We start from the raw sequence: 13,807 nt of genomic DNA, 5'->3' as shown, positions 1-13,807 counted from the left end.
TTTTACTTGCAGCATGGGAGTGTTAATTGCTTGCATGCATGTAAACCAGTTAGAGCTCGTGTCTGGTCAACAATCTCCTTGTGCCACTACTGATATTTTGCTCATGAATGGAGGTGTCCAAGTCATGTGGGCTGATGAGGGATGAACCCTCATGTACAGCCGGTCAGTGCCCAAAGTAGATCCTAACAAAGATAGTTGTCCCTCTCTCCCAGGGGCACCCCACAATAAACCTGGCTCCTAAGCCCATTCACTGTACCACTCCAGACGTACCTATATATTATCATAGAATCTCCTACAGTGTGAAAGTATGCCATTTAGCCCATCAGGCCTACTCACTCAGACCTACCTCTCTACCTTGTCCCTGTAACCCTGCATTTCCCATGGTTAATCCACTTAGCCTGCACATCCCTGGACACTATGGGCAATTTAGCATGGCCAATCCACCTAACCTGCATATCATTGGACTGTGGGAGGAAACTGGAGCACCTGAAGGAAACCCTCACGGGCACTGGGAGAATGTGCAAACTCCACACAGACAGTCGCCTGAGGGTGGAATTGAACCTGGGTTCCTGGCGCTGTGAGGCAGCAGTGCTAACCACTGTGCTGCCCCATGTTGGGTCCATGGACTCACTCTTTCTAAGGACTGCTTGTCGTTCCAGAAGTGAGCACTGTTGCTGGTGTCATTTGTGACTAGAGAGCTCATGGCCATTTTATTAGCTGACAACCGACTGAGGTGGGACATCATTCCAGATGAAGTGGAGGTTCTACCTTAAGCAGTTAATGGTCTAATAGCCACAAAATGACTGTAGGACATACCAAACAAATAGAGGATGGCACCCAACTTTTCAGTTGGGTGCAAGGCCATCCTGTCCATACAAAAATCCGGCCTTTGTTTCCCTCTTCAGTAATGCAGCATGACCTGCTGACTATTTGTAGCATTTTCTGTATTTATTATTGGAGAAAATAAACTTGGCTATTTATAAGAAACATTGTATTCCTTCCACTCATGAATTTCTGTACATTTATGCTCCAGACTGTAAGTTTACTTGCTGGTAATTTTTTTTTGTTGTAAGAGCATGTGCATTAGTTTTTCATATACCCATGGGAATGAGAGTGGTGTGACTTTTGCTGCCCACTTGTAGTGGAATGGGAAAAGGTAAAACTTCACTTGTGTGACAGAAGGGGATTACAAAGTCTCCTCTCAGATGCTTGGATGGTTCTTAATAATTGGAAATAACCAATAAGCAAAAATGTAGTTCAACAAAAGTTGGCATAATGCTTTCACTTTATAAATGTGGTGGACCTTTGGAACTGCTGTTCAGCAGTTGAGGTTTTCCTGTTTAACGATAAATTGTTTAGGGTATTGGTGCCCCCACAATTGCATTCCTTACCTCCTCAGTCTCCTGCTGTGATTTTATTGGCTTAACAAATATCTAGAAGCAGATCTGATTTAACATTCAAACAGGTAATGTACTTTTCATATTTCCATTATCGTGCCGTTGGATGTCTGAAGAACTTTTAATTCAATAAAATAATCTATTCAAAGGATTGCCATTTACCTTGGCAGCAAACAGCATATTCTTGTGAAATGTATTGGATTGTGTCTGAACTCTTAAAATTCATCAAACATTCAGGTTGTCTGAAGATCAAAATACCTTTGTATGTTCTTGAAATATTAATTACTGTTGCATATTCCTGCATATAATTTGCCATTCAGTAATTCTGCTAATGGGGGCAAAGGCATATCCAAACTTCAGAATTCTGTTATTTGTATTCATGGTCTATCTTTTGCATGGATTTTTAATTTATTGCTGTAATGTTGTTAGTGGGTTTCACTCAAATATTTAATGGTGAGGGTAAGTAGGTCTGTAGGCATATTTGTCACAGGATGTTCAGAAACCAGATTCATTGAGTCAAATCTTTTCTGCTACAAATTGTCAAACTGAAAACACCCTGCCAAGCATTCTTTTTCCCTTGCAATTTAGGTTGTGAATTGAGAGAACATTTTTGCTGTGGTACATTCGAGCTAAATGTGGCATAAAAAACCTTTAAGATATTTAAATACATCATTGACAAGACGTTTATTGGAATAGCATGGAAACATTTTAGATGGAAATATAATACTTTTCCTCTAGACGTTTTATATAAATACACAAAATAATGACAAAAGCATCTGAGGGAAAAATGCATTGTTTTTGCAATAGGTGACAAACAGCATGTTTGGTGCTGCGAGAAAGAAGTTTGTGGAGGGAGTGGAGAGTGATTACCATGATGAAAGTCTGTATTACAGCCAGTCTTCAATGTTCCCTCATCGAACAGAAAAAGATGTAAGTATATCTTTATATACTATATATCTAGAAATAAATGCTTGACGTGAGCGAAACAGGGAAAAGCAACAAAATTGTAACATTATTGTATTTAATTATTTGTTAAGCTGAGACTCCCTTTATTGTGCATGAAATTACTGTCCATTCTATATGGTACCTAATTTTGTATTCTTCCATGTTGGTTCTGTCTTAAGATCTGAATGTTGCATAATACGTAGTGTACTTTTAAAGTTCCTGTAACTGAAAAGAGTGTAATAATGTTTATTTATGATTCTTAAAGTATTACCATAACAGTTATAACTGCACTACATCTTTTCAATTTTTAAATACATTAGTGGATTTTCTGTATTCATTGCACTAATAACTTCGTGAACTTCATTTTCTGTAGTTTTCTTTTTTCTAGCAGCTACAGTTGAGCTTCAGTAAACATATATGATTCACCTGATCATCCTGTTCTTGTTTCTTTTAGAGTTCTAGAGCTGTACAGCATGGGAACAGGCCTTTTGATCTCACTTGTCCATGCCAACCAGATATTCTAAATTAATCTAGTCCCATTTGCTAGCATTTGGCCCATATCCCTCTAAACCCTTCCTATTCATATACCTATCCAGATGCCTTTTAAATGTTGTAATTGTACCAGCCTCCTCCACTTTCACTGGCAGCTCAGTTCATACACACATCAACATCTGCATGAAAAAGTTGCCCCTTAGGTCACTTTTAAATCTTTCCCCTCTCACCTTTAAACCCATGCCGTCTAGTTTTGGACTCCCCTACCCCGGTTAAAAGACCTTACCTGTTCACCCAATCCTTGCCCCTCCATGATTTTATAAACCTCCTCTCAGCCTCTGATGCTCCAGGGAAAATAGCCCCAGCCTATTCAGCCTCTCCCTATAGCTCAAACCCTCCAACCCTGGCAACATCCTTCTAAATCTTTTCTGAATCCTTTCAAGTTTAAAATACATCCTTCCTATAGCAGGGAGACCAGAATTGGACACAGCATTCTAAAAGTGACCTAACCAATATCCTGTGCAGCCGCGAAATGACTGCCCAACTCCGATACTCCATGCACTCTGCGATAAGGGCAAGCATACCAAATGCCGCCTTCACTCTCCTTTTAAGGTTTTTTTTCCAGGAAAAACATGCCTATTTTCCTCTATTATTTTTCACAGAGCGATAGTTACCTTTCTGTGACTAAACCAAATTCCTAATGCCACCGTCTGTCCTTGCTGCTCTGCTATTGTTAGTTAATCTTGCTTTTTTCGGAAGGTGAAGCAATGGCCTAGTGGTATTGTTGCTATGTTATTAATCCAGAAACTTAGCTCAAATTCCACCATCTGCCGTGGTGGGATTCGAACCCAGGGCCCCAGAAGATGAATCTACTGACGACCATGAAACCATTGTCGATTGCCAGAAAAACCCATCTGGCTCACTAATGTCTTCTCCTGGTCTGCATGTGACTCTAGACCACACAGCAATGTGGTTGTCTAATAAGCTACTTGATTGTATCAATCACTACGAACTCAAGAAAGAAACAAAACCGGATGAACCACCCAGCATCAACCTAGGCACTGGAAAAGACATGGCAGAAACAGCCCAGTCAACCCTGCAAAGTCCGACTTAGTAATGTCTGGGAGCTAGTTCCAAAATTGGAGAACTGTCTCATAGATTAAACAACAGCCTGACATAGGCATACTCATGAAATCATACCTTCCAGACAATGTCCCAGACCATGCTGTCACTATCCCTGGATAAGTTCTATCCTACTGGCAGGACAGACCCAGCAGAGGTGGGCGGCACAGTGGTATGTGGTCAGGAGGGAGTTGCCCTCAGCCTTCAAAATTGACTCCGGACCCCATGAAATCTCATGGCTTCAGATTGAACGTGGGTAAAGAAACCTCCTGCTGTTTACCTGAACTCCTCCTTTAGCTGCGAGACTGAGTCTGCAGCAGGTTTGTTTATTTCAAAAATATACTTTATTCATAAAATATCTTTATATAGTACATACTGACTCACAGTTCAGTTCCGTACAGTAGCATATGAAGAAAACCAACATCAGAGTTTGACTCTATCCAGCAAACAAACCAAAGGCATTTCTTTCTTGTACAGTGTTATATCTATGTACGTTTGAGACTCCAGGTGGGTTTGATAACAGAACAGACCACCACGGGTGGTGAAGGAAAGACATAATTGACCTCATCCTTACTAATCTGCCGGCTGTACTTGCATGTGTACATGACAGGATTGGTAACACTGACTGCTGCACAGTCTTTGCGGAGACAAAGTTCCACTTTCACATTGCAAATACCTTGCATCGTGTTGCAATGGTCCACAGCAAACTTCTCTCAGAATATACTAGGAAGATATTCTAGACCTTAACTTTTTCATATTTTAAAGGCAAGTGCCAGGCGTTGCGTTCTTGATGCAATTCGATTGGTCAAACTACCAAATTTGAAGCAAAACACACTTTATTCATACACTATAGTTAAAATACAAACAAAATAAAAATAAAAGGAGAGTTGGCTTAACTGTAACTCTATTGAAATGATTAACAATGTGTATTAACTACTACTAATTAACTGTTCCAATATTGTAACATCCCATAACCACTCCCTGGGCAAAGACTAATTCAGAAAAATAGATTGTCTCTCATTCAATTCTACAGTCCAGTAGGAAACACATCAAGAGAAAACTCAGAAAGTAGCAGGGAGAGATGTACTGCAGCTTCCAAAACCAGCTTCAAGACCCTAGGAACTGCTACTCAAAAACTAAAACTAAAAATCCAGGTTCTGTGGGAGCTAGAGCCCATCCATTCAGGTTGCTTCTATGTTCTAACTTTTAAAAAAAAATCTCAAGACCTCACAAAGTGCTTACTCTAGGGGCTCTGAGTAGACTGCTCTCCACCTCTTGACCCTTTTCATTTAATAAAATCTCAGGGCAAAGTACACCTCTTAAACCATAATATCATCACAGTGTTGTTTAGCACCACTACCATGTGCTAAATGGGGTAGACTTTGAACAGACCTGACGCCTTAAGTCTGGAGAGCCATCAACAGCAGAATTGTAAACCAGCTTGATCTCCAACCTCATAGCCTGGCACTGAACCATCACCATCAAGCCAGGCGATCAACCCTGGTTCAATAGAGTGCAGGAGGGCATGTCATGAGATGTACCAGGCATACATAAAAATGAGATATCAACCTGGTGAAGCCACCAAACAGGTCTGCTTGCATGCCAGACAACATAAGCAGCAAGTGATAGACAAAGCTAAGCAATCCCTCAACCAATAGATCAGATCTAAGTTCTGCAGTCCTGCCACATCCAGTCGTGAATAGTGGTGGACAATTAAACAACTCACTGTAGGAGGAGGCTCAATGATGGAAGAGCTCAATAAGTGTCAGTGCAGAAGATAAGGCTGAAGCATTCACAGCAATCTTCAGCCGGAAGTGCTGAATGACTGATCACCTCTGCCTCCTCCAGTGGTCCCCAGGGTTACAGAGACCAATCTTGAGCCAATTCGGTTCACTCCACGTGATAGCAAGAAATAGTTGGAGCCACTGGATATGACAAAGGCTAAGGGCCCTGACAACATTCTGGAAATATTACTGAAGACTTGTACTCCAGAACTTGTCACTCCAGTAGACAAGCTTGTCCAGTATGGTAAAAGCACTGGCATTTGCCTGACAAGGTGGAAAATTGTCCACTTATGTCCTAAATACAAAAAGCAGCACAAATTTAACCTGGCCAATTATTGGCCATTAGTCTCCTCTTGATCAACAATACAAAGATGGAAGGTGCTATCAAGCGGCACCTGCTCAGCAATAACCTGCTCCATGATGCCCAGTTTCGGTTCCGCCAGGGCCACTCAGCTCCCAACCATGTTATAGCCTTGGTTCAAGCATGACCAAAAGAGCTGAATTCCATTGGTGAGGTGAGAATAACAGCCTTTGACATAAAAGCCGCATTCAAATGAGTGTGTCATCCAGGAACCTTAGTAAAACTGGAATCAATGGGTATCACGGGGCAAATTCTTGTTGATTGGAGTCATACCTGGCACATTGGAAGATGGTTGCAGTTGTTGGATGTCAGTCATCTCAACTCTAGGACATCTCAGGAGGAGTTCCTAAGACCCAACAATCTTCATCTGCTTCATCAATGACCTTACATCCATCATCAGGTCAGAAATGGGGATGTTCACTGATGATTGCGCATTGTTCAGCACCATTCATGACTCTTCAGACACTGAAGCAGTTCATGGCCAAATGCAACAAGATCTGAGCAATATCCAGGCTTTGGCTGATAAGTGGCAGGTAACATTCATGCCAGGCAGTGACTATCTCCAATAAGAGACAATCTAACCACCATTCTTTGGCATTCAATAGTGTTACCATTGCTGAATCTCCCACTATCAACAGCCTTAAGGTTATCATTGGCTAGAATCTCAACTGAACTCGCCACATGATCACAGTAGCTACAGGAGCAGACCAGAGGCTAGGAATATTGTGGGAAGTAACTTGCCACTCGTCTTCCCAAAGCCTGTACATCATCTAATGATGAAATGATCGTGACAGCATACTCCCCATTTGTCTGGATGAATGCAGCTCCAACAACACTCGAAGCTTGACACCATCCAGGACAAAGCAGCCCACTTGACTGGTACCACTTTCACAAACATCCACTCCCTCCACCACTGACTCTCATTAGCAGCAGTGTTTACTATCTATAAGATGCATGGAAGAAACTCATGAAAGATCTTCAGTCAGCACCTTCTGAACCCATGACCACTTCCATCTAGAAGGTAAACGGCAGCCGATACATGGGAGCACCACCACCTGCAAGTTCTCCTCCAAGCCCCTCACCATCCTGACATGGAATTATATCGCTGTTTTTTCTCTGTTGCTCAGTCAGAATCCTGGAGTTCCCTCCCTATTGACATTGTTGGTGAGCCCACAGCGCGTGGACTACAGCAGTTCAAGAAGGCAGCTCACCATCACCTCTTCAAGGGCAACTAAGAATGGGCATCAAGAATCCAGACCAGCCAGTGATGCCCACATCCCATGAATGAATTACAAAAAACAAATATGCTGAGCAGGCTTTCAAAGTATAACCAGGTTATCTCTGATCACTTCGTTGTGGCCCTGAACAACAGCGTCCCAATGCTCATCTCGGAGCTCCGCTGTCAACCCTCGCATATTGGATAAAAGGCCAAATCTTCAATTCTTAATTCCTAATTGCCTCTCCAGTTAAATCCTTGAAAAATTAGTCAGTAGCTGTCATTTCTTCTGTTCGTTACCTTGTTCCCTTCATTTCTTTGCCGTATCCTGTCCTTGCACCAATTTTCATTCCATTTCTATTACCTGCCTGTGTCTTTAAAGTACATTGCTGAAAATGTTTTCCATTATATTCTCATGTCCAGACTCCGGAATGTCTTCTGAGCTGGTTTTTTTGAGCTCCACCCAACATAATCTGGAATCACTTCACGTTGCTGTCTACATTTAATTCTTTGTCACATTTCTGTTCAATTAACTCCCCTATTTTACAGATTTCCAGTGTAGCAATTTTGATATTCCCATTCTGATGGTTTGAAGCCATGTAGCAATTTATACAAATTCACCTCAACAGCTTTCTTTGTTCTTCAGTTCCTATCTATACTACTGTTATATATAGGCCCCCTAGTGGTAAATGAGTGGTAAATGCAAATAGTAGTTGCAAAAGATAAATGTAGTGTAGTAAACGAAGCATGTTGTAATGGGGGAGTTTTCACATTCTTACAGATTGAGATAAGCACACTAGTGCATATCAAAAGAATTTACTGAATGTTTTACAATATATAAGCGTGTTGTATGAGAGAGCAAAGAGTTGCATATCTAAATTTGCAACCAGGAAGTTGCAAATGTAGTAGACTAAGTGAGCTGGAAAACAGGCAGATAAAGTTCAGTATGTGGAAAGTGTAAAGTCGTGTACTTTTGATTTGTCAAAGACAGAATAGATTGCTTTCTTCATGATAAACTGGAAGTTGTGAAAGAAAGAAGCAATTTCACCTCAGTACTGTAACCTATCTCTCTATATAAAACAAACTTGCACTTATATACTGGTGTTCTTGACAATCTGACATCTCAAAGCACTTCACTGGCAATGACATACTTTTTGAAATGTTGATCCTGTTATGATAAGAAAGGCAGCAAATCCTGCAAACAGCAATGTGATAATGACCAGATAATCTTTTTGTGGTGTTAATTGAGTGATAAATATTATGGGACAGAATTGATGCAATTCTGGTAGCTCTGAATGAAGCATTCAACTTCTATTTCAGACATTTTTTGAGGTCATGGATTTTCACAAATCTCAAAAATGTGATTTGGAGGAAAAGTTAATAGAATGCTGGTCTTTATCACAAAGGAATATAAAGGTTAGAAAGTGGTTTTCCAGTTTTTCCAGTCCATGTCAAACCAAAATGAAGTACTTATGTTCAGAGCTGCAAACCTCAAAAAAAAGCCTTTGGATTGCTACAGCAAAGGCTCACCAGAATGACACTGGGGATTAATCAAGGCATTTCAAAGATTTTACTTTTCTTTTTATGCATTCAGCCCCATTGCTGGTTGGACCAACATTTGTTGTCCATCCCTACTTCACCTTGAGAATGTGGGTATAAGCTTCCTCCTTGACCCGCTGCAGTCTGTTTGGGATAGGTGGACTCTCCGTTCCATTCCAGGGTTTTGATCCAGCGACAGTGAAGGAATGGTGGTAGTGTTCCCATATATCTCCTACCCTTATCCTCCTCGATGGTAGTGGGTTTGGAAGGTATCATCTCAGGAGCCTTAATTAATCTCTGCAGTGCATCTTGTTGACGATACTTACTGCTGCAACTGAGCATTGGTGATGGAGGGAGTGAATGTTAGTGGATGCGGTGCTAATCACGCAGGCTACTTTGTTCTGGATGGTGTTAAGCTTCTTGTGTTGTTGGAGCTGCATTCATCCAGACAAATGGAGTGTATTCCATTAAACTGCGGAGTTGTGTCACATAGATGGTGCACAGGTTCTGGGAAGTCAGGTGAGTTACTTGCTAGAGGTTTGCTGGTGTCTGCCATACTCGTGTAGCCACTGTTTTTAAATGTTTGGTCCAGTTTGGTTTCTTGTCAGTTGTAACTTCAGAATGTTGTTACTGAGGGGTTTCAGTGATGGTAATAACATTGAATGTTGGTGATGATTCGATTCTGTCATGTTGGAGATGGCATTACATGGCGCTTGAGCTTTGAATATTATTTGCCACAAGCCTTTGACAGTATTGGTACTTCCTCTACTGGGCAGGGGAGGGGTATGCAAAGTGCTGGAGCACAACCTTAAAATTACAGTTGTGTAGTAATGAAATCAGGAGGTTTTTTTTGTAATCAGGTATTGAAAATCTGAAACTGTCTTTCCCACAAATCACCATGCATGCTGGGCCAATTGAAATTTTCAACTTACTTATTACTTCGGGCTATTGAGGAATACAGAGCAAAGATGGGTTTGAGTCATTGAGTCATACAGCATGGAAACAGACCCTTCGGTCCAACCAGTCCATGCCGACTCATGTTCCCAAACTGTACTAGTCCTACCTGCTTGGGTTTGGCCCATATCCCTCCCAACCTTTCCTATTCATGAATTTATCCAAATGCCATTTAAACGTTTAACTGTACCTGCATCCTCCACTTTCTTTGGCAGTTTGGTCCACATACAAATCACTCTGTTTTAAAAAAAAATTGCTATTCGTCTCCTTTTTAAATCTTTCTCCTCTCACCTTAAAAATATGCCCCCAAGTTTTGAACTCCCCCACCTCAGGCAAAAGACCTTTGTCATTCCTCTTATCTATATTCCTCGTGACTTATAAATCTCAATGAGGTCACCCCCTCAACCTCCTACACTCAAGTGGAAAACGTCCTAGCCCATCCAGCCTTTCTTTATAACTCAAGCCTTCCATATTTGGCAACATCCTGGTAAATCTCTTCTGAACCCCCTCCAGTTTAATAGTATCCTTCCTATGACAGGGCAACCAGAACTGCACATGCTACTCCAGAAGAGGCCTCACCAACATCTTGTACAACCACAACATGACATCCCACCCTCTGTACTCAAAGGTCTGAACATTGAAGGCAAGCATGCTAAACACCTTCTTAACCAACCTGTCTATCTGTGATGCAAATATCAAAGAATTTTTTACCTGAACCCCTCGGTCTCTCTGTTCTACCACACTACCCAAAGCCCTAACTTTAATTGTATAAGTCCTGTCCTTGTTTGTATTTACCAAAATGTAATACCCCACATTTATTGCAATTAAACTCCATCTTCCACTCGTCAGCCCATTGATCCAATTGTTCAATATCTATTTGTAATAACCTTCACTGTCCACTATTCCTCTAATTTTGGTGTCATCTGCAAACTTAGTAACTGTGCCTCCTATATTCTCATCCAAATCAAGGTTTAGGGAAAGCATGGCCTTGTGGTATTTTTCCTTTTATTTTCCTTGCCAGACTTCGTATGTGGGATCCTTCCAAACTTGGCAGAGGATTCCTCAAAGGGTGCAACACATAGAATCTGCACAGACGTCATGTTCCCCTTTTACAGTCACAGACACATGTTAAGGAGTATCTCAAATGACGAAAATGAGCTAGGTAGGAGGAGAGGTGTTAGGAGCGTATTCCAGAAATTGAAGCTTAGGCAATTGAATAGTTGAAGTAATTAAAATTATGAATGCCCAAAAGGCCAGAGTTAGAGGAGCATAGAGATCTTAGAGAGTCAAGAGCTGCAGGAGATTAGAGGTGGGGAGTATTAAGGCCACTGACAGATTTGAACTCATGGATGACATTCTCAAAATCAAGACGTAACTTGTGCAGGTGACAGAGTAGAGGAACAGAGCATGCTACAAGTTAGGACATGGACAACAAAGTTTTGGATAACCTCGGGTTTACTGAGGGTAGAATGTGGAAGACCAGAATGGGGTTCCATTGGAATTACCAAGTTTTAGATGGAGCAAAGGCTTGAATGAGGTTTTTAGTAGCAGAAAAGCTAAGAAATGGCAGTCCAGTAATGTTATGGAGATAGAAATGGATGATCTCATTGATAGCATGAATTGGAGGAAGCGTCTCTCAGGATCATGTATGATACCAAGGTTGCAAATAGACTGACTTAGACTTTGACTGTTGTGAGAACGAGAGATGGAATTGGTAGCTAGGGACCAGTGTTTGGAGCAGGCAGTGAAAACAGTGACTTCAGTCTTCCTAATACTTATTTGGAAGCGGATATATTTAGCTCTCCCTTGTTTTCAAGGTAATGTATTGGAACATAGGAAGCACTTTTCTTGATCAGTTCCTGTTGTTAATCATAAATCTGAATGATGTGGTATTTTTAAGCCTCCCAAAATATCCACATATGATGTGACATGCTAGTTGCAGAGAATATGTGATAATAGTGGAGATCCAAAGCATTCAAGCCTTACTGAAAACGAGCAAAGGTATAGCAGTTGCTACTTGAATTTATTTGTTTATTTAAAATGTAGCCTTGATGTAAATCATTTATTTTCGTTTTGGAAAGTTTTGAGTCTTTTTTAAACTCTAACAATTACACTGAACTTCATTCGACCATTAGAAAAATCCCTTCATGACCTATGGATTTTATCGCAGGAAGAAGGTGCCTCCTGATTTCTGAATAGCATAGCTATAATTTTAAGATTATGCCTCCTTGATCTGCGTTCTTCCTACCCTGCCAAATCCAATCATTATTTGAAATACCTTGGTAATTATCACATTGCTGTTTGTGGGAGCTTGCTGTGCAAAAATTAACTACTGTGTTTCTGACATTTCAAGAGTTGGTGCACTTCAAAGGAAGAATTAATTGACTGATAAGTGCTTTGAGACATTCAGTGGCTGTGGAATGTAAAAAATATATAAATGTTAGTCTTCATTTGCCTTTCTTTAAGATACACTGGAAGATGGGATCTTTTTCCTCGTAACTTTAAACTCTTGATATATTCTGCTATTATAACTTTTTCTGTGACAGAATCATAGTAAAATATTTCCAAAATTACTTCCTGCATAAGATATACTGAGTTAATATTTGACCTACATGTTGATTGATACAAAATGATTGGTATGATTGGCCAATCATTAAGTGTTGGGCTTAAGTTAAGCAGTACAGTTTCACGTATATTTTTGGGTCTAGCATGCAATCCCATCTATTTCCACTGATTTGCTATTCAACATGTATTTATATTACAGTCTGATGTGAGGTGTGGCATTGTCCCTTAAATAATGAATCTTACAAGGTCTCCTGGGTCACTGTTCACAGTGAGTCAGAAAATATGTCTGTATATTTACACTAGTCTAAATAGGTGTTATATTCTCCTTTCTAAAATACATCAGTGTTTAAGATGTCTTGACCCTTTAATGGACAGCTTAATCATTTTGTTAAGGCATGTTTAAACACCAACAAAAAGAGAGGGGATAATATGCAGAAGCACATGGAAATGCCTTAAATGTGTTTTCTCCCTGCCTTGCTGGGAATAATGCATTGAATAGAAAACTGAAAAAAATATAGTGCGGAATTCGCCTGTTTGGTGACATTTGCTCATGGAAGATTCATAAATTTAATTGAATATTGGTTTCTGGGTGTGTCCAATATTTTTAGGGATTTTGTGGAGTTTATGGAGCATGTAGTGAACTCATGACACATGCAGCACCAAACATGATTTTTCTCTATTCTGTTGGTTGTATTCAGTTTTGATATTGTCAGTGGAGCAAATGGTAGCCTATTATCAGGTTTTACTTTTTAAATTGTTGTACTAAAAACCTTGACTTTGCATTGTTAGACTCTTCAAGAAAATGTGTTTCAGTACAGTGTTTCTTTTTGATGTTCTTTGTGAATACCATATTGTTGACAAAATGTCAATAGTAGAAATTTTGAAATTTTACATTTTTAGTTCCATTATAGATAACAAAATAACTGCATGTGAATATCTTTGTGCTGCATGTGCTGTTCACATTCTTTAAGTGTATTTGTTTCCCATCACTGTATTCCTTTGTTTCTGAGTGGATCTATTGATTTTCTGAGTGAAAAATCTATGGATTTTCTTATTTACAAGATCTTCAGGAACTATATGGAAGCTATTTAAAAAGGGAACATTAATATAATGCAGAAGAGTGTGCAAATATTCAGCACCTATTTAGCTGCAAATTAAACTTTTTAAGGTCTAAAGCAATACTGTATTGAGAAATAAAATAAATTGGCCTGATTTCTCTAAGTCAATCTATGAAAAAATAGGTAAAATGGCACAGTACAATGATGAAACAAACAGCAGAAGGCTAACAACCTGGAAAGCAGAGACAGTTTTTTTTTTAAGAAAAGCAGCACAAAACAAACTGAGAAGGGAGAAGGAAATAGAATTGTGATCTATAACTTGTTTAGTTACAGTTTAACCATGCAATAATAAAAGTTCAGTAAACAAATAAAAG

General features: G+C 40.0%; 1 protein-coding gene across 3 annotated transcripts in view; it reads left to right on the top strand.

Annotated features, from left to right (window-relative positions):
- The window catches only part of LOC125485335 (CCR4-NOT transcription complex subunit 2-like), a 95,144-nt gene that overhangs the window by 48,901 nt on the left and 32,436 nt on the right, over positions 1 to 13,807 (top strand). For all 3 annotated transcript variants that reach the window (XM_048607642.1, XM_048607640.1, XM_048607641.1), the window contains exon 2: positions 2,205 to 2,327. In XM_048607642.1, the coding sequence (XP_048463599.1) occupies positions 2,217 to 2,327 (111 nt within the window). In that variant the 5' untranslated portion in view covers positions 2,205 to 2,216. The remainder of the gene's footprint in view (positions 1 to 2,204; positions 2,328 to 13,807) is intronic.

The sequence above is a fragment of the Rhincodon typus genome, chromosome 18 (assembly GCF_021869965.1).
Source record: "Rhincodon typus isolate 14 chromosome 18, sRhiTyp1.1, whole genome shotgun sequence".
Classification (NCBI taxonomy): domain Eukaryota; kingdom Metazoa; phylum Chordata; class Chondrichthyes; order Orectolobiformes; family Rhincodontidae; genus Rhincodon; species Rhincodon typus.
This window is presented reverse-complemented; position numbering and strand designations above follow the sequence as displayed.